Raw genomic sequence first — 26,226 nt, 5'->3', positions numbered from 1 at the left:
TGTTTAACTGTAGTTTTTATTATTCAATCAAGAGTTTGTTATTTTGAAATAGTGCTGGTATGTACTATTTACTCAGAAACAGAAAAGAGATGAAGATTTCTGTTTGTATGAGGAAAATGATTTTAGCAACCGTCACTAAAATCCATGGCTGTTCCACACAGGACTGTTAAGAGCAATTAACTTCAGTTGGGGGAACAGTGAGCAGTCTCTTGCTGCTTGAGGTATGACACATTCTAACAAGACGATGTAATGCTGGAAGCTGTCATTTTCCCTCTGGGATCCGGTAAGCCATGTTTATTACGATTGTAAATAAGGGCTTCAAAAAGGGCTTATTAAGACTGTAGACTTTTTTTGGGCTAAATCGATTGATTATTAACACATATTTAGCCTTGAGGAATCATTTTATCTGGGTATTTTGATATAATAATATCGGCAGGCACTGTTTTAGACACCTTATTCTTTAGGGGCTTTCCCAAAGCATAGGCAGAGCCTCATTTTCGCGCCGGTGTTGCGCACTTGTTTTTGAGAGGCATGGCATGCAGTCGCATGTGAGAGGAGCTCTGATACTTAGAAAAGACTTTCTGAAGGCGTCATTTGGTATCGTATTCCCCTTGGGGCTTGGTTGGGTCACAGCAAAGCAGATACCAGGGACTGTAAGGGGTTAAAGTTCAAAACGGCTCCGGTTCCGTTATTTTAAGGGTTAAAGCTTCCAAATTTGGTGTGCAATACTTTTAAGGCTTTAAGACACTGTGGTGAAAATTTGGTGAATTTTGAACAATTCCTTCATGTTTTTTCGCATTTGCAGTAATAAAGTGTGTTCAGTTTAAAATTTAAAGTGACAGTAACGGTTTTATTTTAAAACGTTTTTTGTACTTGTTATCAAGTTTATGCCTGTTTAACATGTCTGAACTACCAGATAGACTGTGTTCTGAATGTGGGGAAGCCAGAATTCCTATTCATTTAAATAAATGTGATTTATGTGACAATGACAATGATGCCCAAGATGATTCCTCAAGTGAGGGGAGTAAGCATGGTACTGCATCATTCCCTCCTTCGTCTACACGAGTCTTGCCCACTCAGGAGGCCCCTAGTACATCTAGCGCGCCAATACTCCTTACTATGCAACAATTAACGGCTGTAATGGATAATTCTGTCAAAAACATTTTAGCCAAAATGAACACTTATCAGCGTAAGCGCGACTGCTCTGTTTTAGATACTGAAGAGCATGACGACGCTGATATTAATATTTCTGAAGGGCCCCTAACTCAGTCTGATGGGGCCAGGGAGGTTTTGTCTGAGGGAGAAATTACTGATTCAGGGAACATTTCTCAACAAGCTGAACCTGATGTGATTGCATTTAAATTTAAGTTGGAACATCTCCGCATTCTGCTTGAGGAGGTATTATCCACTCTGGATGATTGTGACAAGTTGGTCATCCCAGAGAAACTATGTAAAATGGACAAGTTCCTAGAGGTGCCGGGGCTCCCAGAAGCTTTTCCTATACCCAAGCGGGTGGCGGACATTGTTAATAAAGAATGGGAAAGGCCCGGTATTCCTTTCGTCCCTCCCCCCATATTTAAAAAATTGTTTCCTATGGTCGACCCCAGAAAGGACTTATGGCAGACAGTCCCCAAGGTCGAGGGAGCGGTTTCCACTTTAAACAAACGCACCACTATACCCATAGAGGATAGTTGTGCTTTCAAAGATCCTATGGATAAAAAATTAGAAGGTTTGCTTAAAAAGATGTTTGTTCAGCAGGGTTACCTTCTACAACCAATTTCATGCATTGTCCCTGTCGCTACAGCCGCATGTTTCTGGTTCGATGAGCTGATAAAGGCGGTCGACAGTGATTCTCCTCCTTATGAGGAGATTATGGACAGAATCAATGCTCTCAAATTGGCTAATTCTTTCACCCTAGACGCCACTTTGCAATTGGCTAGGTTAGCGGCTAAGAATTCTGGGTTTGCTATTGTGGCGCGCAGAGCGCTTTGGTTGAAATCTTGGTCGGCTGATGCGTCTTCCAAGAACAAGTTACTTAACATTCCTTTCAAGGGGAAAACGCTGTTTGGCCCTGACTTGAAAGAGATTATCTCGGATATCACTGGGGGTAAGGGCCACGCCCTTCCTCAGGATCGGCCTTTCAAGGCAAAAAATAAACCTAATTTTCGTCCCTTTCGTAGAAACGGACCAGCCCAAAGTGCTACGTCCTCTAAGCAAGAGGGTAATACTTCTCAAGCCAAGCCAGCTTGGAGACCAATGCAAGGCTGGAACAAGGGAAAGCAGGCCAAGAAACCTGCCACTGCTACCAAGACAGCATGAAATGTTGGCCCCCGATCCGGGACCGGATCTGGTGGGGGGCAGACTCTCTCTCTTCGCTCAGGCTTGGGCAAGAGATGTTCTGGATCCTTGGGCGCTAGAAATAGTCTCCCAAGGTTATCTTCTGGAATTCAAGGGACTTCCCCCAAGGGGGAGGTTCCACAGGTCTCAGTTGTCTTCAGACCACATAAAAAGACAGGCATTCTTACATTGTGTAGAAGACCTGTTAAAAATGGGAGTGATTCATCCCGTTCCATTAAGAGAACAAGGGATGGGGTTCTACTCCAATCTGTTTATAGTTCCCAAAAAAGAGGGAACGTTCAGACCAATCTTAGATCTCAAGATCTTAAACAAGTTTCTCAAGGTTCCATCGTTCAAGATGGAAACCATTCGAACTATTCTTCCTTCCATCCAGGAAGGTCAATTCATGACCACGGTGGATTTAAAGGATGCGTATCTACATATTCCTATCCACAAGGAACATCATCGGTTCCTGAGGTTCGCATTCCTGGACAAACATTACCAGTTCGTGGCGCTTCCTTTCGGATTAGCCACTGCTCCAAGGATTTTCACAAAGGTACTAGGGTCCCTTCTAGCTGTGCTAAGACCAAGGGGCATTGCTGTAGTACCTTACTTGGACGACATTCTGATTCAAGCGTCGTCCCTTCCTCAAGCAAAGGCTCACACGGACATTGTCCTGGCCTTTCTCAGATCTCACGGATGGAAAGTGAACGTGGAAAAGAGTTCTCTATCTCCGTCAACAAGGGTTCCCTTCTTGGGAACAATAATAGACTCCTTAGAAATGAGGATTTTTCTGACAGAGGCCAGAAAAACAAAACTTCTAGACTCTTGTCGGATACTTCATTCCGTTCCTCTTCCTTCCATAGCTCAGTGCATGGAAGTGATCGGGTTGATGGTAGCGGCAATGGACATAGTTCCTTTTGCACGCATTCATCTAAGACCATTACAACTGTGCATGCTCAGTCAGTGGAATGGGGACTATACAGACTTGTCTCCGAAGATACAAGTAAATCAGAGGACCAGAGACTCACTCCGTTGGTGGCTGTCCCTGGACAACCTGTCACGAGGGATGACATTCCGCAGACCAGAGTGGGTCATTGTCACGACCGACGCCAGTCTGATGGGCTGGGGCGCGGTCTGGGGATCCCTGAAAGCTCAGGGTCTTTGGTCTCGGGAAGAATCTCTTCTACCGATAAATATTCTGGAACTGAGAGCGATATTCAATGCTCTCAAGGCTTGGCCTCAGCTAGCGAGGGCCAAGTTCATACGGTTTCAATCAGACAACATGACAACTGTTGCGTACATCAACCATCAGGGGGGAACAAGGAGTTCCCTGGCGATGGAAGAAGTGACCAAAATCATTCTATGGGCGGAGTCTCACTCCTGCCACCTGTCTGCTATCCACATCCCAGGAGTGGAAAATTGGGAAGCGGATTTTCTGAGTCGTCAGACATTGCATCCGGGGGAGTGGGAACTCCATCCGGAAATCTTTGCCCAAGTCACTCAGCTGTGGGGCATTCCAGACATGGATCTGATGGCCTCTCGTCAGAACTTCAAAGTTCCTTGCTACGGGTCCAGATCCAGGGATCCCAAGGCGGCTCTAGTGGAGGCACTAGTAGCACCTTGGACCTTCAAACTAGCTTATGTGTTCCCGCCGTTTCCTCTCATCCCCAGGCTGGTAGCCAGGATCAATCAGGAGAGGGCGTCGGTGATCTTGATAGCTCCTGCGTGGCCACGCAGGACTTGGTACGCAGATCTGGTGAATATGTCATCGGCTCCTCCTTGGAAGCTACCTTTGAGACGAGACCTTCTTGTTCAGGGTCCGTTCGAACATCCGAATCTGGTTTCACTCCAGCTGACTGCTTGGAGATTGAACGCTTGATCTTATCGAAGCGAGGATTCTCAGATTCTGTTATCGATACTCTTGTTCAGGCCAGAAAGCCTGTAACTAGAAAGATTTACCACAAAATTTGGAAAAAATATATCTGTTGGTGTGAATCTAAAGGATTCCCTTGGGACAAGGTTAAGATTCCTAGGATTCTATCCTTCCTTCAAGAAGGATTGGAAAAAGGATTATCTGCAAGTTCCCTGAAGGGACAGATTTCTGCCTTGTCTGTGTTACTTCACAAAAAGCTGGCCGCTGTGCCAGATGTTCAAGCCTTTGTTCAGGCTCTGGTTAGAATTAAGCCTGTTTACAAACCTTTGACTCCTCCTTGGAGTCTCAATTTAGTTCTTTCAGTTCTTCAGGGGGTTCCGTTTGAACCCTTGCATTCCGTTGATATTAAGTTATTATCTTGGAAAGTTTTGTTTTTAGTTGCAATTTCTTCTGCTAGAAGAGTTTCAGAATTATCTGCTCTGCAGTGTTCTCCTCCTTATCTGGTGTTCCATGCAGATAAGGTGGTTTTACGTACTAAACCTGGTTTTCTTCCAAAAGTTGTTTCTAACAAAAACATTAACCAGGAGATTATCGTACCTTCTCTGTGTCCGAAACCAGTTTCAAAGAAGGAACGTTTGTTGCACAATTTGGATGTTGTTCGCGCTCTAAAATTCTATTTAGATGCTACAAAGGATTTTAGACAAACATCTTCCTTGTTTGTTGTTTATTCCGGTAAAAGGAGAGGTCAAAAAGCAACTTCTACCTCTCTCTCTTTTTGGATTAAAAGCATCATCAGATTGGCTTACGAGACTGCCGGACGGCAGCCTCCCGAAAGAATCACAGCTCATTCCACTAGGGCTGTGGCTTCCACATGGGCCTTCAAGAACGAGGCTTCTGTTGATCAGATATGTAGGGCAGCGACTTGGTCTTCACTGCACACTTTTACCAAATTTTACAAGTTTGATACTTTTGCTTCTTCTGAGGCTATTTTTGGGAGAAAGGTTTTGCAAGCCGTGGTGCCTTCCATTTAGGTGACCTGATTTGCTCCCTCCCTTCATCCGTGTCCTAAAGCTTTGGTATTGGTTCCCACAAGTAAGGATGACGCCGTGGACCGGACACACCTATGTTGGAGAAAACAGAATTTATGTTTACCTGATAAATTACTTTCTCCAACGGTGTGTCCGGTCCACGGCCCGCCCTGGTTTTTTTAATCAGGTCTGATAATTTATTTTCTTTAACTACAGTCACCACGGTACCATATGGTTTCTCCTATGTAAATATTCCTCCTTAACGTCGGTCGAATGACTGGGGTAGGCGGAGCCTAGGAGGGATCATGTGACCAGCTTTGCTGGGCTCTTTGCCATTTCCTGTTGGGGAAGAGAATATCCCACAAGTAAGGATGACGCCGTGGACCGGACACACCGTTGGAGAAAGTAATTTATCAGGTAAACATAAATTCTGTTTTTGTCATTGCTCGAATTAAGCAGGAGAGGGCGTCAGTGATCCTCATTGCACCGGCGTGGCCTCACAGGATTTGGTATGCAGACTTCTGTTGAGGAAGGACCTTCTACTTCATGTGCCCTTCCTTCATGATTCAGGCTCATAAAACCTGTGACTAGAAAGATTAACCATGAGATATGGCGTAAATATCTATATTGGTGTGAATCCAAGGGCTACTCTTGGAGTAGAGTTAGGATTCCTAGAGTCCTGTCCTTTCTCCAAGATGGTTTGGAGAAGGGTTTATTGGCAAGTTCCCTAAAGGGTCAAATATCTGCCTTGTCTATTTTGTTACATAAACGTCTGGTGGACGTCCCAGATGTGCAATCGTTTTGTCAGGACTTGGTCAGAATCAGGCCTGTTTTCAAGACAGTTACTCCTTCCTGGAGTCTTAATTTAGTTCTTAAAGGGACAGTATACACTCTTTCACATAACTTCATGTAATAGACACTACTATAAAGAATAAGATGCACAGATACTGATATAAAAATCCAGTATAAAACAGTTTAAAAATTTACTTAGAAGCTCCCAGTTTAGCTCTGTTGAAAAGGTATCTGGAAAGCCCACTGCAAGTGGGGAATAAGACACTCCCCCCTCCCCCTTCTTTTGCATATGAAAAGACCCTTTACACAAACAGGAGCAAGCTGGAGTAGGTAGCTGAAAGTATTCTCATAAAACTTTGGGGCTTGGTTAGGAGTCTGAAAATCAGCGCAATGTTATTTAAAAATAAGCAAAACTATACATTTTTAAGAAAAAAAAACACTTTATGGGCTATATAAATAGATCATCTACAAAACATTTATGCCAAGAAAAAATGAGTGTATAATGTCCCTTTAAGGTTCTTCAAGGGGCTCCGTTTGAGCCTATGCATTCCTTAGATATTGTTATCTTGGAAAGTTTTTTGTTTCTTGTTGCTGTTTCATCTGCTCGTAGAGTATCAGAGCTCTCGGCATTACAGTATGAGTCTTCTTACCTTATTTTTCATTCGGATAAGGTGGTTTTGCGTACTAAGTTAGGGTTTCTCCCTAAAGTAGTTTCAGAACGGAAGATTAATTAATTAGATTGTTGTTCCTTCCTTGTGTCCTAATCTTTCTTCTCAAAAGGAACGGCTTTTGCACTATCTGGACGTGGTGCGTGCATTAAAATTCTATTTACAGGCGACTAAGGATTTTCGTCAGTCTTCTGCTCTGTTTGTGGTATTCTCTGGGAAACGCAAGGGACAGAAAGCTACAGCTACTTCTTTCTTTGTGGCTGAAGAGTATCATTTGCTTTGCCTATGAAACTGCTGGACAGCAGCCTCCTGAGAGAGTTACGGCTCATTCTGTTTCCTCTTCCTGGGCATTCAAAAATGAAGCTTCTGTGGAACAGTTTTGCAAGGCTGCAACTTGGTCCTCTCTTCACACTTTTTCAAAATTCTACAGGGTTCTTCAAGCAGTGGTGCCTTCCGTTTAGGTTCCCTGTCTTGTCCCTCCCTTATCATCTGTGTACTCTAGCTTGGGTATTGATTCCCAATAGTAATTAGATGATCCGTGGACTCATAATGTCATTAGAAAGAAAACAAAATTTATGCTTACCTGATAAATGTATTTCTTGACACGATGAGTCCACGGCCCGCCCTGTTTTTTAGACGGGTTGTTGGTATGTTATAAACTTCAGACACCTCTGCACCTTGTTGCTTCCTTTCTCTCCTTTGCTTCGGTCGAATGACCGGGGTTGGAGGGAAGGGAGGGAGGTGATATTTAACAGCTTTGCTGTGGTGCTCTTTGCCGCCTCTTGCTGGGCAGGAGTGATGTTCCCAATAGTAATTAGATGATCCGTGGACTCCTCGTGTCAAGAAATAAATTTATCAGGTAAGCATAAATTTCGTTTTTTCACTCTTGCACTTTAAAACGTAGTCGACTCCATATTTTTATATGGCGTCAGGTGCAACGTTTTCACAATCGGCTACTGATTTATCGAAGATTCACCTTAGTACATCCTAATTATTTTGTATATAGATAATGTGTGCTTGTCCTTTCTTGTAAATGTTTGATGTTCACTTTCCATGAGCATGAACAAGTGTAAATAGAATTATTTTTTTTTTACCTGTATATTTGTTCTAGTTTTTGGGTAACTACAGAGGTCACACATTATGAACAACAGTCTTTGAAACTTAACTGTGTTCTTCATTTAAGATGTATTGCCCAGTAACAGGGCTACATATAAAAAGTGAACTATACACTCTGTGATCAGGTCTAGTGTTCATAAACACTGTGCAATACTTAAATGTACATCAGCCCCCCCCCCCTTTATTTGCATCTGCTAATAGGACATTTTAATTAAACAGTATAAACAGTTCTCTTTCGTATAAATGGTAGAATATTGAGTTAAATATCCTTTTTAAATGATGCATCACTCAGTTTTAAGCTAAAGATAAAATAATAAATTTGGCTCTTATAGAGGAGTCTGAAATCCTGTTTGAGGACCATCAACTACTCAGTTTCCCATCAGTTAGGGTCTGCAATTTCAGTGGGTCAGTATATGGTCACCATTTGAGTTATGCCTTTCTCTCTGACTCTTAGATGTCTTCTGGATAATGCTTGGGATTTCGAACAGGCAGCTCAGATTTTCTTGAAGCTAAAGGTGAGGCTATTGGTGACCTGTTGTATTTCTCTCCCCCCCCCCCCCCCCATATTCCCTTTTTTAAATCTGCTGGTGTCTCTTAACTTTTGTGCTATCACAATTCCCTGTGTGTTTATCTGGTTTCTCATTCTGAAGTTGTTGTGTTTTTTTTTTGTTTTTTTTTTTTACAGAGTGAAGGAAAGATCCCAGAAATTGCCTTCATGAAGTGAATGCCACCTCTGTACTTTTTTTATTCTGCCTTTCCCTTTGGACAGAAGAGGAGGCATTTGAAACCTGCTCCCTTTTAATGGACAATCTAAGATATATATATATATTTGTGCTCATCTACCTCAGAGATGCAAATAATGTAGAGTCTCTCTGAAGATCTTTTCACTATTTGTACTCTTTGTGGATGGGTTTGCTCTGTTTTTTTGTTTTGTTTTTTTTTTTCGTGTTTTTTTTTTTGTTTGTTTGTTTTTTAAACCATAACACACATGTCAGCAGAACTCTAGTCAAGTTATCCATGTAAAAGTTCTGTGAATTAATAGTGCTGTTGAATATAGAGAGGATCGTTGGTGATTTGCTAGAGGTGTTTGTGATGGGGGTAATGAAATAAATGCCCATCTGCTCTGACAAAGCAGAATGTTTAGTATCTGTAAAACTAAAGATTTGCCAATGCGCAAAAAAAAAAATATCTCAGATAATAGGAAATTGTTGTGTTTTATATAAACCTGCAGGTTGCACAAATGTGTTTTCCCTCCATTACGTACACCCTAGCAAAGCTTGGCTTACCCAAGTTATCTAATAATCCAACTGAGAAAAGCTTCAGGGTTATGTGTATATTGTGTTCTAGTAATCCATTTTGCTGCCAGTGTTGGTTCATAACAAAAGCGTGATTGCACAAGTCTGAGTTCAGACATATTAGGAAATGTTCTCAATTTCTACATTTGCAACAGATCCATTTATTAAAGTACTTCTCTCCTGCAGTGAAATCTTGAGTAGCAACATCAAGCTGGGTTTATTAAGGAAAAACAAAGCTTTATTTAAAAAAAATAAATAAAAAAAAAAATACTCTGCATTACAAATAATCGCAGCAGTCGGGGTGCTCAGACAAAATTATGTAAACCCAAAACATAACTGGCTCTCACTCAAACACTTCTTTAAAATAACAAACAAAAACCTTATTGCAGCTTTGAAAACCACAGCAGAACGTTATAGCAAGTGACCCCTTCATCAAATGCTCACTTTGGACCAGTTATATTTTGGCTTTATGTGTAAATTTACATAAGCTTTATGTTTTTATGTATATATGTATATAATTTTTTTTTATGTGTGTGTGTAATAAAAACAAATACAAAAAAATATACACACACACTCTATCCTTAATAAATTGGTTTTGCATTGGACAATTTCACACATGCTTATCTTGGGGGAAATAAAGTGTCAAATTGCCTTTAAATGTAGCCCATCTTATATGGAGCTGTTATCTTGGGAACTTTCTATTTAAGCGCTTCTGGTCTGCCTGCTTCATCTTTAGCTGCTTCGCTGTAGATTTACTTTTTCTGTTGTGATTATATTTTAATACTTGAGCTAGTTTTAATGTAATGTAGAAACAACTTTTTTTATGTAATGTTTTTAATTTAACTGTTTTTTTGTTTTTTTTTCTCTGTGTGATTTAAATATTTTGTCTATCACCATTCTGAATCTGAATTTGTGTGATGGATGCAAAAGGAAAGCTTTTTTTTTTTTTTTTTTTGCTATTGAGGGAAAAGGTGACATCAGAACTGATTAAACACTGCTGTGATTGTGACGTGAACAGGTTTGGGAGGGGAATATTGTGCACATACAACTTGTTTTCCACCCTTTCCCCTGTTATTTAGCGTACACTGTCGTTGCGCTAGAATTGGGTTGTGTTCCATGACAGATGTGTATGGGGTTGGGTTGTTGGTGAATGTATGTGTGCGTTTAATGTTTATGATTGTGTCAGTGAAATTTCTTATTCTCAGTGTGTGTGGCTGGTAAGAGAATTTTTCAGATGTGGTTTTCACTATTTGGATAGGCACGGGTTTGGGTGAGGTTGGGTTTGAGCTTATGGTATGAGTGTGTCTAGAATAGTGAGAGGGGTGGTTACAATCCTTCTGCCATGCATGGTTGAACTGTTCATAATAACTTTGAGCTTGTGGGTATTGAAGAAAAATAGTGAGGTTCAGAGAACTGGGTTTAATGATACTTTATTCCAGGGAACTTAAGCGTGGTGGGATGGTTGTTTGAGGATGGGCATTGGAAAACGTGGGTATCAACAGCCATAGAATGTGTTTTTGTTTTTTTCTTTGAGTGGATTGGCCAGATTGTGTGTGATGTGGATATTGAGTGTTTAGATGCCTGGGGAGATTGGCCATCAGATCTGAGGGGGGTTGTGTATGTTGAATGGTTGGGTGCCTGGGGGATATTGGCCATCAGACCTGAGGGGGGTTGTTCATGTTGAATGGTTGGGTGCCTGGGGGATATTGGCCATCAGACCTGAGGGGGGTTGTGTATGTTGAATGGTTGAATGCCTGGGGGATATTGGCCATCAGACCTGAGGGCGGTTGTGTATGTTGACTGGTTGGGTTCCTGGGGATATTGGCCATCAGACCTGAGGGGGGTTGTTCATGTTGAATGGTTGGGTGCCTGGGGGATATTGGCCATCAGACCTGAGGGGGGTTGTGTATGTTGAATGGTTGGATGCCTGGGGGATATTGGCCATCAGACCTGAGTGCGGTTGTGTATGTTGAATGGTTGGGTTCATGGGGATAATGGCCATCTGACCTTGAGGGGGGTGGTTTGTGTATGTTGAGTGGTTAGATGTCTGGGAAGATTGGCCATCAGACCTGTAGGGGGGTTTGTATATGTTGAGTGGTTAGGTGCCTGGGGATTTTGGACATCTGTCCTGGGGGGGGGGGGGGGGGGGTTGTGTATGTCGAGTGGTTAGATGTCTGGGGAGAAGTTTGACTTCTGGAGCGGGCTACTGGGTAGAATGGGAATAATAATTTAGGTGGATAACTTTTTAATTAAAGAGTTTATCTAATCTCCTCTAGCCTGGTTTGCTAGACATAGATGGGGGTGCGCGAGTGCATGTGTATTAAGGGTGAAGAATTTGGATTTAGTTCCTTTTGTTAAAGAGATGCTGTAGAGAATGCTGCACATGTTACTGGGTTGTGCAGTTATATTGTTATGAAGTCTCAGCACCCTGTCCTCATTCCATACCTTTCGTGTGGGCAATGTAACATGTTTGTCTCAGTGTGCCGAGACACCTCATCCTGCATTTTCAGCTGTCATTGAACCTTCTGGCAGCAAAAAGGCTTTCCCTAAATTTAACAATTGCTTTAGGGCAGACTATTTATTTGTATCACTTTGTCATGTTATTTTTCTCACTTGTATAATATACACCATGTACAAACAATACTACAGTTTCCTACATAACTAAGATGTGTAATCCTATTTTTTTTCTTCTTAATGTATATTGAAAGTCCATTTTTATTCTCTCTCATGTTCAATTATTTTTGATATGTTACTTCAATTCAAAAAACTAGCCCCCCTGTGAATTATTTAATAAATGTTTTTTGTTAAGAAAATGTATTCTCCTATGTTCTTGTTTTATTGAGGCTTATGTATGTATAATCAATTTGTCATTCTTGTGATACCATAAATCTTAGTTGGCAAGTACAGAGCTCTAAGCTACTCTGAATTGGTAAAGAAAAAGAAAAAACTCCACAGATGTTTCTTTGGATTAGCAGTTTGAGCTACTAGAGTAGAATTTGTTAAACATTATTATGGTAATTCTATGTACTGATAAATTCATTTAAAGGGGTATGGTAGTCAAGAGCATGTATATATGTGTGTGTGTGTGTATAACAAAATGTATGCTTACCTGAAAAATTATTTTCTTTCCTGGCATGGAGAGTCCATGATTTCAGTCATTACTGAGAATTTCAACACCTGTCCACCAGGAGGAGGCAAAGACATCCCAGCCAAAACTTAAGTATCCCTCCCACGTCCCATACTCCCCTAGTCATTCAGCCGAGGGAATAAGGAAAAGTAAGAGAAACACTAGGGGTTTATAGGTGCTAGAAGATTAGGGGAAAAAACACCTTTTAAATAGGGTCGGGTCGTGGACTCTCTATGCCAGAAAATGAATTTCAGGTAAGCATAAATTTTGTTTCTCCAACATAGGTGTGTCCGGTCCACGGCGTCATCCTTACTTGTGGGATATTCTCTTCCCCAACAGGAAATGGCAAAGAGCCCAGCAAAGCTGGTCACATGATCCCTCCTAGGCTCCGCCTTCCCCAGTCATTCTCTTTGCCGTTGTACAGGCAACATCTCCACGGAGATGGCTTAGAGTTTTTTGGTGTTTAAATGTAGTTTTTATTCTTCAATCAAGAGTTTGTTATTTTAAAATAGTGCTGGTATGTACTATTTACTCTGAAACAGAAAAGAGATGAAGATTTCTGTTTGTAAGAGGAAAATGATTTTAGCAACCGTTACTAAAATCGATGGCTGTTTCCACACAGGACTGTTGAGAGGAATTAACTTCAGTTGGGGGAAACAGTGAGCAGACTTTTGCTGCTTGAGGTATGACACATTTCTAACAAGACTTGGTAATGCTGGAAGCTGTCATTTTCCCTATGGGATCCGGTAAGCCATTTTTATTAAATAAGAATAAAGGGCTTCACAAGGGCTTTAAAGACTGGTAGACATTTTTCTGGGCTAAAACGATTGATTTATAAGCATTTTTAATACTTCATAGCTTTGAGGAGTTATTTTATTCTTGGGAATTATGTAAAATAACCGGCAGGCACTGTATTGGACACCTTTTTCACTGGGGGCCTTCTCTAATCATAGGCAGAGCCTCATTTTCGCGCCTCTATTGCGCAGTTGTTTTTGGGAAGCAAGGCATGCAGATGCATGTGTGAGGAGCTCAGATACATAGAAAAAGCTTACTGAAGGCGTCATTTGGTATCGTATTCCCCTTTGGGCTTGGTTGGGTCTCAGCAAAGCGGATACCAGGGACTGTATAGGGGTTATATATAAAAACGGCTCCGGTTCCGTTATTTTAAGAGTTAAAGCTTTCAAATTTGGTGTGCAATACTTTTAAGGCTTTAAGACACTGTGGTGAAATTTTGGTGAATTTTGAACAATTCCTTCATACTTTTTCACATTTTCAGTAATAAAGTGTGTTCAGTTTAAAATTTAAAGTGACAGTAACGGTTTTATTTTAAAACGTTTTTTGTACTTTGTTATCAAGTTTATGCCTGTTTAACATGTCTGAACTATCAGATAGACTATGTTCTGTATGTGAGGAAGCCAAGGTTCCTTCTCATTTAAATAAATGTGATTTATGTGACACAAAATTTAGAGAAAATGATGCCCAAGATGATTCCTCAAGTGAGGGGAGTAAGCATGGTACTGCATCATCCCCTCCTTCGTCTACACCAGTCTTGCCCACACAGGAGGCCCCTAGTACATATAGTGCGCCAATACTCCTTACTATGCAACAATTAACGGCTGTAATGGATAATTCTATCAAAAACATTTTAGCCAAAATGCCCACTTATCAGCGAAAGCGCGACTGCTCTGTTTTAGAAAATACTGAGGAGCATGAGGACGCTGATGATAATGGTTCTGAAATGCCCCTACACCAGTCTGAGGGGGCCAGGGAGGTTTTGTCTGAGGGAGAAATTTCAGATTCAGGGAAAATTTCTCAACAAGCTGAACCTGATGTGATTACATTCAAATTTAAATTGGAACATCTCCGCGCTCTGCTTAAGGGAGGTGTTATCTACTCTGGATGATTGTGAGAATTTGGTCATTCCAGAGAAATTATGTAAGATGGACCAGTTCCTAGAGGTCCCGGGGCCCCCCGAAGCTTTTCCTATACCCAAGCGGGTGGCAGACATTGTAAACAAAGAATGGGAAAGGCCCGGCATACCTTTTTGTCCCTCCCCCTATATTTAAGAAATTGTTTCCTATGGTCGACCCCAGAAAGGACTTATGGCAGACAGTCCCCAAGGTCGAGGGGGGCGGTTTCTACTCTAAACAAACGCACTACTATCCCTATAGAAGATAGTTGTGCTTTCAAAGATCCTATGGATAAAAAATTAGAGGGTTTGCTTAAAAAGATGTTTGTTCAGCAAGGTTACCTTCTACAACCAATTTCATGCATTGTTCCTGTCACTACAGCAGCGTGTTTCTGGTTCGATGAACTAGAAAAGTCGCTCAATAAAGATTCTTCTTATGAGGAGATTATGGACAGAATTCATGCTCTCAAATTGGCTAACTCTTTTACTTTAGACGCCACTTTGCAATTGGCTAGATTAGCGGCGAAAAATTCAGGGTTTGCTATTGTGGCGCGCAGAGCGCTTTGGCTACAATCTTGGTCAGCGGATGCGTCTTCCAAGAACAAATTGCTTAACATACCTTTCAAGGGGAAAAACGCTGTTTGGCCCTGACTTGAAAGAGATTATTTCTGATATCACTGGGGGTAAGGGCCACGCCCTTCCTCAAGATAGGTCTTTCAAGGCTAAAAATAAACCAAATTTTCGTCCCTTTCGCAGAAACGGACCAGCCCCAAGTGCTACATCCTCTAAGCAAGAGGGTAATACTTCTCAAACCAAGCCAGCCTGGAGGCCAATGCAAGGCTGGAACAAAGGTAAGCAGGCCAAGAAACCTGCCACTGCTACCAAGACAGCATGAGATGTTGGCCCCCGATCCGGGACCGGATCTGGTGGGGGGGCAGACTTTCTCTCTTCGCTCAGGCTTGGGCAAGAGATGTTCTGGATCCTTGGGCGCTAGAAATAGTCTCCCAAGGTTATCTTCTGGAATTCAAGGAGCTTCCCCCAAGGGGGAGGTTCCACAGGTCTCAATTGTCTTCAGACCACATAAAAAGACAGGGCATTCTTACATTGTGTAGAAGACCTGTTAAAAATGGGAGTGATTCATCCTGTTCCATTAGGAGAACAAGGGATGGGATTCTACTCCAATCTGTTCATAGTTCCCAAAAAAGAGGGAACATTCAGACCAATCTTAGATCTCAAGATCCTAAACAAGTTTCTCAAGGTTCCATCGTTCAAAATGGAAACCATTCGGACAATTATTCCTTCCATCCAGGAAGGTCAATTCATGACCACGGTGGATTTAAAGGATGCGTATCTACATATTCCTATCCACAAGGAACATCATCGGTTCCTAAGGTTCGCCTTTCTGGACAAGCATTACCAGTTTGTGGCACTTCCATTCGGATTAGCCACTGCTCCAAGAATTTTCACAAAGGTACTAGGGTCCCTTCTAGCGGTGCTACGACCAAGGGGCATTGCAGTAGTACCTTACTTGGACGACATACTGATTCAAGCGTCGTCCCTACCACAAGCAAAGGCTCATACGGACATTGTCCTGGCCTTTCTCAGATCTCACGGGTGGAAAGGTGAACGTAGAAAAAGATCTCTATCTCCGTCAACAAGAGTTCCCTTCTTGGGAACAATAATAGACTCCTTAGAAATGAGGATTTTTCTGACAGAGGCCAGAAAATCAAAACTTCTAAGCTCTTGTCAAGTACTTCATTCTGTTCTTCTTCCTTCCATAGCACAGTGCATGGAAGTAATAGGTTTGATGGTCGCGGCAATGGACATAGTTCCTTTTGCGCGAATTCATCTGAGACCATTACAACTGTGCATGCTCAGTCAGTGGAATGGGGGATTATACAGACTTGTCTCCGACGATACAAGTAGATCAGAGGACCAGAGATTCACTCCGTTGGTGGCTGACCCTGGATAACCTGTCACAGGGGATGAGCTTCCGCAGACCAGAGTGGGTCATTGTCACGACCGACGCCAGTCTGGTAGGCTGGGGCGCGGTCTGGGAACCCCTGAAAGCTCAGGGTCTTTGGTCTCGGAAGAATCTCTTCTCCCGATAAACATCTGGAACTGAGAGCGATATTCAATGCTCTCAAGGCTTGGCCTCAGCTAGCAAAGGCCAAATTCATACGGTTTCAATCAGACAACATGACGACTGTTGCGTATATCAACCATCAGGGGGGAACAAGGAGTTCCCTGGCGATGGAAAGAAGTGACCAAAATCATTCAATGGGCGGAGACTCACTCCTGCCACTTGTCTGCAATCCACATCCCCAGGCGTGGAAAATTGGGAAGCGGATTTTCTGAGTCGTCAGACATTTCATCCGGGGGAGTGGGAACTCCATCCGGAAATCTTTGCCCAAATAACTCAATTGTGGGGCATTCCAGACATGGATCTGATGGCCTCTCATCAGAACTTCAAGGTTCCTTGCTACGGGTCCAGATCCAGGGATCCAAGGCGACTCTAGTAGATGCACTAGTAGCACCTTGGACCTTCAACCTAGCTTATGTATTCCCACCGTTTCCTCTCATCCCCAGGCTGGTAGCCAGGATCAATCAGGAGAGGGCATCGGTGATCTTGATAGCTCCTGCGTGGCCACGCAGGACTTGGTATGCAGACCTGGTGAATATGTCATCGGCTCCACCATGGAAGCTACCTTTGAGACAGGACCTTCTTGTTCAAGGTCCGTTCGAACATCCGAATCTGGTTTCACTCCAACTGACGGCTTGGAGATTGAACGCTTGATTTTATCAAAGCGAGGGTTCTCAGATTCTGTCATTGATACTCTTGTTCAGGCCGAAGAAGCCTGTAACTAGAAAAATCTACCATAAAATATGGAAAAAATATATCTGTTGGTGTGAATCTAAAGGATTACCATGGAACAAGATAAAAATTCCTAAGATTCTATCCTTTCTTCAAGAAGGTTTGGAGAAAGGATTATCTGCAAGTTCTTTGAAGGGACAGATTTCTGCTTTATCTGTTTTACTTCACAAAAAGCTGGCGGCTGTGCCAGATGTTCAGGCTTTTGTTCAGGCTCTGGTTAGAATCAAGCCTGTTTACAAACCTTTGACTCCTCCTTGGAGTCTCAATTTAGTTCTTTCAGTTCTTCAGGGGGTTCCGTTTGAGCCCCTACATTCCGTTGATATCAAGTTATTATCTTGGAAAGTTTTGTTTTTGGTTGCAATTTCTTCTGCTAGAAGAGTTTCAGAGTTATCTGCTCTGCAGTGTTCTCCTCCTTATCTGGTGTTCCATGCAGATAAGGTGGTTTTGCGTACTAAACCTGGTTTTCTTCTGAAAGTTGTTTCTAACAAAACATTAACCAGGAGATAGTCGTGCCTTCTTTGTGTCCGAATCCAGTTTCAAAGAAGGAACGTTTGTTGCACAATTTGGATGTAGTTCGTGCTCTAAAATTCTATTTAGATGCTACAAAGGATTTCAGACAAACATCTTCCTTGTTTGTTGTTTATTCTGGTAAAAGGAGAGGTCAAAAAACATAATTTATGCTTACCTGATAAATTCCTTTCTTCTGTAGTGTGATCAGTCCACGGGTCATCATTACTTGTGGGATATTAACTGCTCCCCTACAGGAAGTGCAAGAGGATTCACCCAGCAGAGTTGCTATATAGCTCCTCCCCTCTACGTCACCTCCAGTCATTCGACCAAGGACCAACGAGAAAGGAGAAGCCAAGGGTGTAGTGGTGACTGGAGTATAATTTAAAAAATATTTACCTGCCTTAAAAAAACAGGGCGGGCCGTGGACTGATCACACTACAGAAGAAAGGAATTTATCAGGTAAGCATAAATTATGTTTTCTTCTGTTAAGTGTGATCAGTCCACGGGGCATCATTACTTGTGGGATACCAAAGCAAAAGTACACGGATGACGGGAGGGATAGGCAGGCTCTTTATACAGAAGGAACCACTGCCTGAAGAACCTTCTCCCAAAAATAGCCTCCGAGGAAGCAAAAGTGTCAAATTTGTAAAATTTGGAAAAAGTATGAAGCGAAGACCAAGTTGCAGCCTTGCAAATCTGTTCAACAGAGGCCTCATTCTTAAAGGCCCAAGTGGAAGCCACAGCTCTAGTGGAATGAGCTGTAATTCTTTCAGGAGGCTGCTGTCCAGCAGTCTCATAAGCTAAACGAATTATGCTACGAAGCCAAAAAGAGAGAGAGGTAGCAGAAGCTTTTTGACCTCTCCTCTGACCAGAGTAAACGACAAACAGGGAAGACGTTTGTCGAAAATCTTTAGTTGCCTGTAAATAAAATTTAAGGGCACGAACTACATCCAGATTGTGCAAAAGACGTTCTTCCTCGAAGGAGGATTTGGGCACAAGGATGGAACAACAATCTCCTGATTGATATTCCTGTTAGTGACTACCTTAGGTAAGAACCCAGGCTTAGTACGCAGAACTACCTTATCCGAGTGAAAAATCAAATAAGGAGAATCACAATGTAAGGCTGATAACTCAAAGACTCTTCGAGCCGAGGAAATAGCCATTAAAAATAGAACTTTCCAAGATAACAACTTTATATCAATGGAATGAAGGGGTTCAAACGAACACCCTGTAAAACGTTAAGAACAAGGTTTAAACTCCATGGTGGAGCCACAGCTTTAAACACAGGTTTAATCCTGGCCAAAGCCTGACAAAAAGCCTGAACGTCTGGAACTTCTGACAGACGCTTGTGTAACAGAATGGACAGAGCTGAGATCTGTCCCTTTAAGGAACTAGCGGATAACCCCTTTTCTAAACCTTCTTGTAGAAAAGACAATATCCTAGGAATCCTAACCTTACTCCAAGAGTAACCTTTGGATTCGCACCAATATAGGTATTTACGCCATATTTTATGGTAAATCTTTCTGGTAACAGGCTTCCTAGCCTGTATTAAGGTATCAATAACTGACTCAGAAAAACCACGCTTTGATAAGATCAAGCGTTCAATTTCCAAGCAGTCAGCTTCAGAGAAGTTAGATTTTGATGTTTGAAAGGACCCTGAATCAGAAGGTCCTGTTTCAGAGGTAACGACCAAGGTGGACAGAATGACATGTCCACCAGATCTGTATACCAAGTCCTGCGTGGCCATGCAGGCGCTATTAGAATCACTGATGCTTTCTCCTGTTTTGATTCTGGCAATCAATCGAGGAAGCATCAGGAAAAGGTGGAAACACATGAGCCATCCTGAAGGTCCATGGTGCTGTCAAGGCATCTATCAGGACCGCTCCCGGATCCCTGGATCTGGACCCGTAGCGCGGAAGCTTGGCGTTCTGTCGAGACGCCATGAGATCTATCTCTGGTTTGCCCCAACGTCGAAGTATTTGGGCAAAGACCTCTGGATGAAGTTCCCACTCCCCGGATGAAAAGTCTGACGACTTAAGAAATCCGCCTCCCAGTTCTCCACTCCCGGGATGTGGATTGCAGACAGGTGGCAAGAGTGAGACTCTGCCCAGCGAATTATCTTCGATACTTCCATCATTGCTAGGGAGCTTCTTGTCCCTCCCTGATGGTTGATATAAGCTACAGTCGTGATGTTGTCCGACTGGAACCTGATGAACCCCCGAGTTGCTAACTGGGGCCAAGCCAGAAGAGCATTGAGGACTGCTCTCAATTCCAGAATGTTTATTGGAAGAAGACTCTCCTCCTGATTCCATAGTCCCTGAGCCTTCAGAGAATTCCCAGACAGCGCCCCAACCTAGTAGGCTGGCGTCTGTTGTTACAATTGACCAGTCTGGCCTGCTGAATGGCATTCCCCTGGACAGATGTTGGCCGATAAAGCCACCATAGAAGAGAATTTCTGGTCTCTTGAATGGAATGAAGGACACGGCATGCACTTTGAAGTTTTGTTAACCTGTCCTCTGTCAGGTAAATCTTCATTTCTACAGAATCTATCAGAGTCCCCAGGAAGGGAACTCTTGTGAGTGGAAAGAGAGAACTTTTCTCTTCGTTCACTTTCCATCCATGCGACCTTAGAAATGCCAGTACTATCTCTGTATGAGATTTGGCAGTTTGAAAGCTTGAAGCTTGTATCAGTATGTCGTCTAAAGTACGGAGCTACTGAAATTCCTCGCGGTCTTAGTACCGCCAGAAGAGTGCCCAGAACCTTTGTGAAGATTCTTGGAGCCGTAGCCAGTCCGAATGGAAGAGCTACAAACTGGTAATGCCTGTCTAAAAAGGCAAACCTTAGATACCGGTAATGACTTCTGTGAATCGGTATGTGAAGGTAAGCATCCTTTAAATCCACTGTGGTCAAGTACTGACCCTCTTGGATCATGGGCAAAATTGTATCGAATAGTTTTCCATCTTGAACGATGGAACTCTTAGGAATTTGTTTAGGATCTTTAAATCCAAGATTGGCCTGAAGGTTCCCTCTTTTTTGGGAACTACAAACAGATTTGAGTAAAACCCTTGTCCTTGTTCCAACCGCGGAACTGGATGGATCACTCCCATTAATAAAAGATCTTGTACGCAGCGTAGAAATGCTTCCTTCTTTGTTAGGTTTGTTGACAACCTTGACAGATGAAATCTCCCTCTTGGGGGAGAGATTTGAAGTCCAGAAGGTATCCCTGAGATATGATCTCTAACGCCCAGGGATCCTGAACATCTCTTGCCCAAGCCTGGGCGAAGAGGGAAAGTCTGCCCCCCACTAGATCCGGGTCCCGGATCGGGGGCCCTCAATTCATGCTGTCTTAGGGGCAGCAGCAGGTTTTCTGGCCTGTTTGCCCCTGTTCCAGGACTGGTTAGGTTTCCAGCCTTGTCTGTAGCGAGCAACAGCTCCTTCCTGTTTTGGTGCAGAGGAAGTTGATGCTGCTCCTGCTTTGAAATTACGAAAGGAACGAAAATTGGACTGTCTAGCCTTGGCTTTGGCCTTGTCCTGAGGCAGGGCATGACCTTTACCTCCTGTAATGTCATCAATAATCTCTTTCAAGCCGAGCCCGAATAAGGTCTGCCCTTTGAAAGGAATATTAAGCAATTTAGATTTAGACGTAACATCAGCTGACCAGGATTTTAGCCACAGAGCTCTGCGTGCCTGAATGGCGAATCCTGAATTTTTAGCCGCAAGTTTAGTTAAATGTACTACGGCATCTGAAATAAATGAATTAGCTAACTTAAGGAATTTAAGTTTGTGTGTGATGTCATCTAGTGTGGATGATTGAAGTGTCTCTTCCAGAGACTCAAACCAAAATGCTGCTGCAGCCGTGACAGGCGCAATACATGCAAGAGGTTGCAATATAAACCCTTGTTGAACAAACATTTTCTTAAGGTAACCCTCTAATTTTTTATCCATTGGATCTGAAAAAAGCACAGCTATCCTCCACTGGGATAGTGGTACGCTTAGCTAAAGTAGAAACTGCTCCCTCCACCTTAGGGACCATTTGCCATAAGTCCCGTGTGGCGGCGTCTATTGGAAACATTTTTTCTGAATATAGGAGGGGGTGAGAAAGGCACACCGGGTCTATCCCACTCCTTAGTAACAATGTCAGTAAGTCTCTTAGGTATAGGAAAAACGTCAGTACTCGTCGGTACCGCAAAATATTTATCCACCTACACATTTTTTCTGGGATTGCAACTGTGTTACAATCATTCAGAGCCGCTAATACCTCCCCTAGTAACACACGGAGGTCTCAAGCATAAATTTAAAATTTGAAATGTCTGAGTCCAGTTTATTTGGATCAGAACCGTCACCCACAGAATGAAGCTCTCCGTCTTCATGTTCTGCAAACTGTGACGCAGTATCAGACATGGCCCCTTGCATTATCAGCGCACTCTGTTCTCATCCCAGAGTGATCACGTTTACCTCTTAGTTCTGGTAGTTTTAGCCAAAACTTCAGTCATAACAGTAGCCATATCTTGTAATGTGATTTGTAATGGCCGCCCAGATGCACTCGGCGCTACAATATCACGCACCCTCCTGAGCGGGAGATGCAGGTACTGACACGTGAGGCGAGTTAGTCGGCATAACTCTCCCCTCGTTGTTTGGTGAAATATGTTCAATTTGTACAGATTGACTATTTTTTAAAGTAGCATCAATACATTTAGTACATAAATTTCTATTGGGCTCCACTTTGGCATTAACACATATAGCACAGATATCTTCCTCTGAATCAGACATGTTTAACACACTAGCAAATAAACAGCAACTTGGAAATACTTTTCAAAGTAATTTACAAATAATATGAAAACGAACTGTGCCTTTAAGAAGCACAGAAAAATATTATAACAGATAAAATAATTAAGTTAATAGCATCAATCTTTGTCAGAATATACAGTTTTAGCAAAGGATTGTTCCCCTCAGCAAATGATAACTAACCCAGGCAGCAGAAAAAAATACACAAATAAACGTTTTTTATATCACAGTCAATACAATCAGCACAGCTCTGCTGTATGATTACTTCCCTCAAAAAAGACTCTTGAGATCCCTGAACTCTGTAGAGATGAACCGGATCATGCAGGAAGAAAATGAACCTCTGACTGAGTTTTTCTGATGCATAGTGAAAGCACCAAAATGGCCCCTCCCCCACACACATAACAGTGAGAGGGATCAGTGAACTGCTCTAATTAAATCAAAACTATTGCCAAGTGGAAAAAAAGTGCCCAAAACATTTTTTCACCCAGTACCTCAGAGAAAAAAACGTTTTTACATGCCAGCAAAAAAACAATTTACCTCAATAATTAATTGTCATTTAAAACCTATTGCAAGTCCCTGCAAAATAGGTTAAGTCTATGTATACCAGTTTTAAAAGCCAGAGAAGTACCATTCCCAGAAAACTGAAGTGTAAAATATACATACATGACAGCCTGATATCAGCTACATCTACTGCATTCAAGGCTGAGTTTACATTATAACGGTATGGCAGGATTTTTCTCATCAATTCCATGTCAGAAAATAATAAACTGCTACATACCTCTTTGCAGATTAATCTGCCTGCTGTCCCCTGATCTGATGTTTACCTCACTCTCAGATGGCCGAGAAACAGCAATATGATCTTAACTACTCCGGCTAAAATCATAGAAAAACTCAGGTAGATCTTCTTCAAATTCTACCAGAGAAGGAATAACACACTCCGGTGCTATTATAAAATAACAAACTTTTGATTGAAGATATAAAAACTAAATATATCACCATAGTCCTCTCACACATCCTATCTAGTCGTTGGGTGCAAGAGAATGACTGGGGGTGACGTAGAGGGGAGGAGCTATATAGCAACTTCTGCTGGGTGAATCCTCTGCACTTCCTGTAGGGGAGCAGTTAATATCCCACAAGTAATGATGACCCGTGGACTGATCACACTTAACAGAAGAAAGCAACTTCTACCTCTCTATCTTTTTGGCTTAAAAGCATCATCAGATTGGCTTATGAGACTGCCGGACGGCAGCCTCCTGAAAGAATCACAGCTCTTCCACTAGGGCCTGTGGCTTCCACATGGGCCTTTAGAACGAGGCTTCTGTTGATCAGATATGTAAGGCAGCGACTTGGTCTTCACTGCACACTTTTACCAAATTTTACAAATTTGATACTTTTGCTTCTTTCTGAGGCTATTTTTGGGAGAAAGGTTTTGCAAACCGTGGTGCCTTCCATCTAGGTGACCTGATTTGCCCCCTCCCATCATCCGTGTCCTAAAGCTTTGGTATTGGTTCCCACAAGTAAGGATGACGCCGTGGACCGGACACACCTATGTTGGGAGAAAACAGAATTTATGTTTACCTGATAAATTACTTTCTCCAACGGTGTGTTCCGAGTCCACGGCCGCCCCTGGTTTTTTAATCAGGTCTGATGATTTATTTTCTTTAACTACAGTCACCACTGGTATCATATGATTTCTCCTATGCAAATATTCCTCCTTTACATCGGTCGAAATGACTGGGGAAGGCGGAGCCTAGGAGGGATCATGTGACCAGCTTTGCTGGGCTCTTTGCCAATTCCTGTTGGGGAAGAGAATATCCCACAAGTAAGGATGACGCCGTGGACCGGACACACCGTTGGAGAAAGTAATTTATCAGGTAAACATAAATTCTGTTTTTCTTTTCAAGGGCAGAGAGGACAGAGAGGGAGAACTAAATGGCACCACCGCTTGAGACACTTTTCTCCCTAAGGAAGCCTCAGCTGAGACAAAAACACCAAACTTGTAAAATTTAGAAAAATTATGCAATGGACGAAGTAGCAGCCTTACAGATTTGTTCCATGGATTGTTTTGTTATTAAAAGCCCAGCTAGAAGAAACCTCCTTAGAGGACTATGTTTTTGCTCTACTCATGCTGCTGCTGACCAGCTTCCTCATAAGCCAAACGATTTGCTACTCCTCAGCCAAAAGAGAAAGAGTAGTTGCAGTAGATTTTTTACCCTTGCGTTCTACGGTGTACGTCACAAACAAGGCAGAAGATTGCCTAACATCCTTGGTAGCCTGGAGATAAATCTTTATGGCATGCACCACATCCAGGTTATGTAGCAGACGCTCCCTCTTAGAAGGATTAGGACAAAAGGAAGGAAACTACTATCTCCTGATTGATATTGTGAAATCCCAATTTTGGTACAGAGAACAGCTTGGAAAATTAATATAGGAGGGATCATACTGTAATGCAGATAATTCTGAAACTTTACAAGACAGAAGAAATAGCTACCAAAAACAAAACTTTACAAGATAAAAGTTTAATATTAACAGAATTCATAGGCTCAAACAGAGCCCCTTTGAAGAACACAAAGCACCAGATTAAGGCTCCAAGGAGGAGCCACAGATTTAAACACAGGCCTGATTCTGACCAGGATGTACAAAAGTTTAAGTAATAGTCTAATAAAATGTCCCCTAAATGCTATAACCCAAATTAGTCTTTGATCTCCCAATTCAAAGACCAGAAATGTGAGAGAAATGTGAAGCGCTAAAAAGCTAGGGAATCGTAAGAGAAAAATATGGTTACTTAACCAAGTATGTTACAAAATGACTACTAATATATACATTAACACGGGAGAACAAGATAGAGATTAATTTCACTGAAAAAAATATGATGTGGCCAACAGCACTAAATGTAGCAAAGCATATAAAGCGATATTGCGCACGTTTATAAAAAATTATTGAAAGATGTAGGATAGTCCAAACAATAATTGATGAGAATGTTTGAAATGACTACTGGTTTTATTATTCATAGTGAGGAGCTTGGAGATGTGATTAATCAGATAACTCTGAATAAAATAAACTCATACCCGACATTCGGTTTATTCGACTTTGACAAACTTTTGTAGTCCGACTTCATACACAAACAATCCGCTCAGAGATTTAAGGTGTCTCTAAGTATATACTGTAGTGTTCCGGCGTCTCCCCGAGGGCAGTTATCACTCTCGTCTTCTTTACCTTCACTTTCTCTGGTTCTATGGTCAAGTGACTGGCTCTTAACTCACGTGATCGCCGGCCTATCTGGGTAACTGGTATATGAGTGACAGTCTTTTGAATCCAAAGGAGTTGTGTAGTTCGATATCAATGGAAGTGCACTAAACATTTAGACTAAACAGGTAAAACGGCAATACGTTTCAACGTTTATGGTACGCCTTTATCAAGTGAGAATCTGAATGGTCTTGATCGGAACTTTTATAAATCTCCATAGGTCCTTCCCTCTTATTCTAATTGGTTTTCCTTAAATGGCAAGCTCCACTTCTGTTTAGTGATCCAATAGTAGACTCACAGTTACTCAGGTTACTTTAGGTAAACTTATGTTTATAAAAATACATTAATCTTATTTAATAGTGGCTCAAATTAGTGTCTTAATAAATGACATTAGGTAGCCTGTTGGGTAAAATGTTATACAATAAACAATTATCAATTAGAGCAAAAAGTGATTCAAACTATGCAGGCTTAAACTAGAAGATGAGAGAAATAAAGTAAAGTAAAACTTCCCTACATACAGTTATACGTATACAGGTAGCCCTCAGTTACGCCGGGGTTAGGTTCCAGAAGGAAAGGTAAATCGAAACCGTTGTAAATTGAAACCCAGTTTATAATGTAAGTCAATGGGAGTGAGGAAGAAGGTTCCAGGCTCCTCTCAAAA

At 42.1% G+C, this 26,226-nt stretch overlaps 1 protein-coding gene across 2 annotated transcripts in view; it reads left to right on the top strand.

Annotated features, from left to right (window-relative positions):
• LOC128665857 (nuclear RNA export factor 1) overlaps positions 1 to 11,929 on the top strand; it is a 134,763-nt gene extending 122,834 nt beyond the window's left edge. For both annotated transcript variants that reach the window (XM_053720091.1, XM_053720090.1), the window contains exons 20-21: positions 8,272 to 8,332; positions 8,503 to 11,929. In XM_053720091.1, the coding sequence (XP_053576066.1) occupies positions 8,272 to 8,332; positions 8,503 to 8,541 (100 nt within the window). In that variant the 3' untranslated portion in view covers positions 8,542 to 11,929. The remainder of the gene's footprint in view (positions 1 to 8,271; positions 8,333 to 8,502) is intronic.
• The last annotated feature ends 14,297 nt before the right edge of the window (positions 11,930 to 26,226 follow it).

The sequence above is a fragment of the Bombina bombina genome, chromosome 7 (assembly GCF_027579735.1).
Source record: "Bombina bombina isolate aBomBom1 chromosome 7, aBomBom1.pri, whole genome shotgun sequence".
Lineage (NCBI taxonomy): Eukaryota > Metazoa > Chordata > Amphibia > Anura > Bombinatoridae > Bombina > Bombina bombina.
This window is presented reverse-complemented; position numbering and strand designations above follow the sequence as displayed.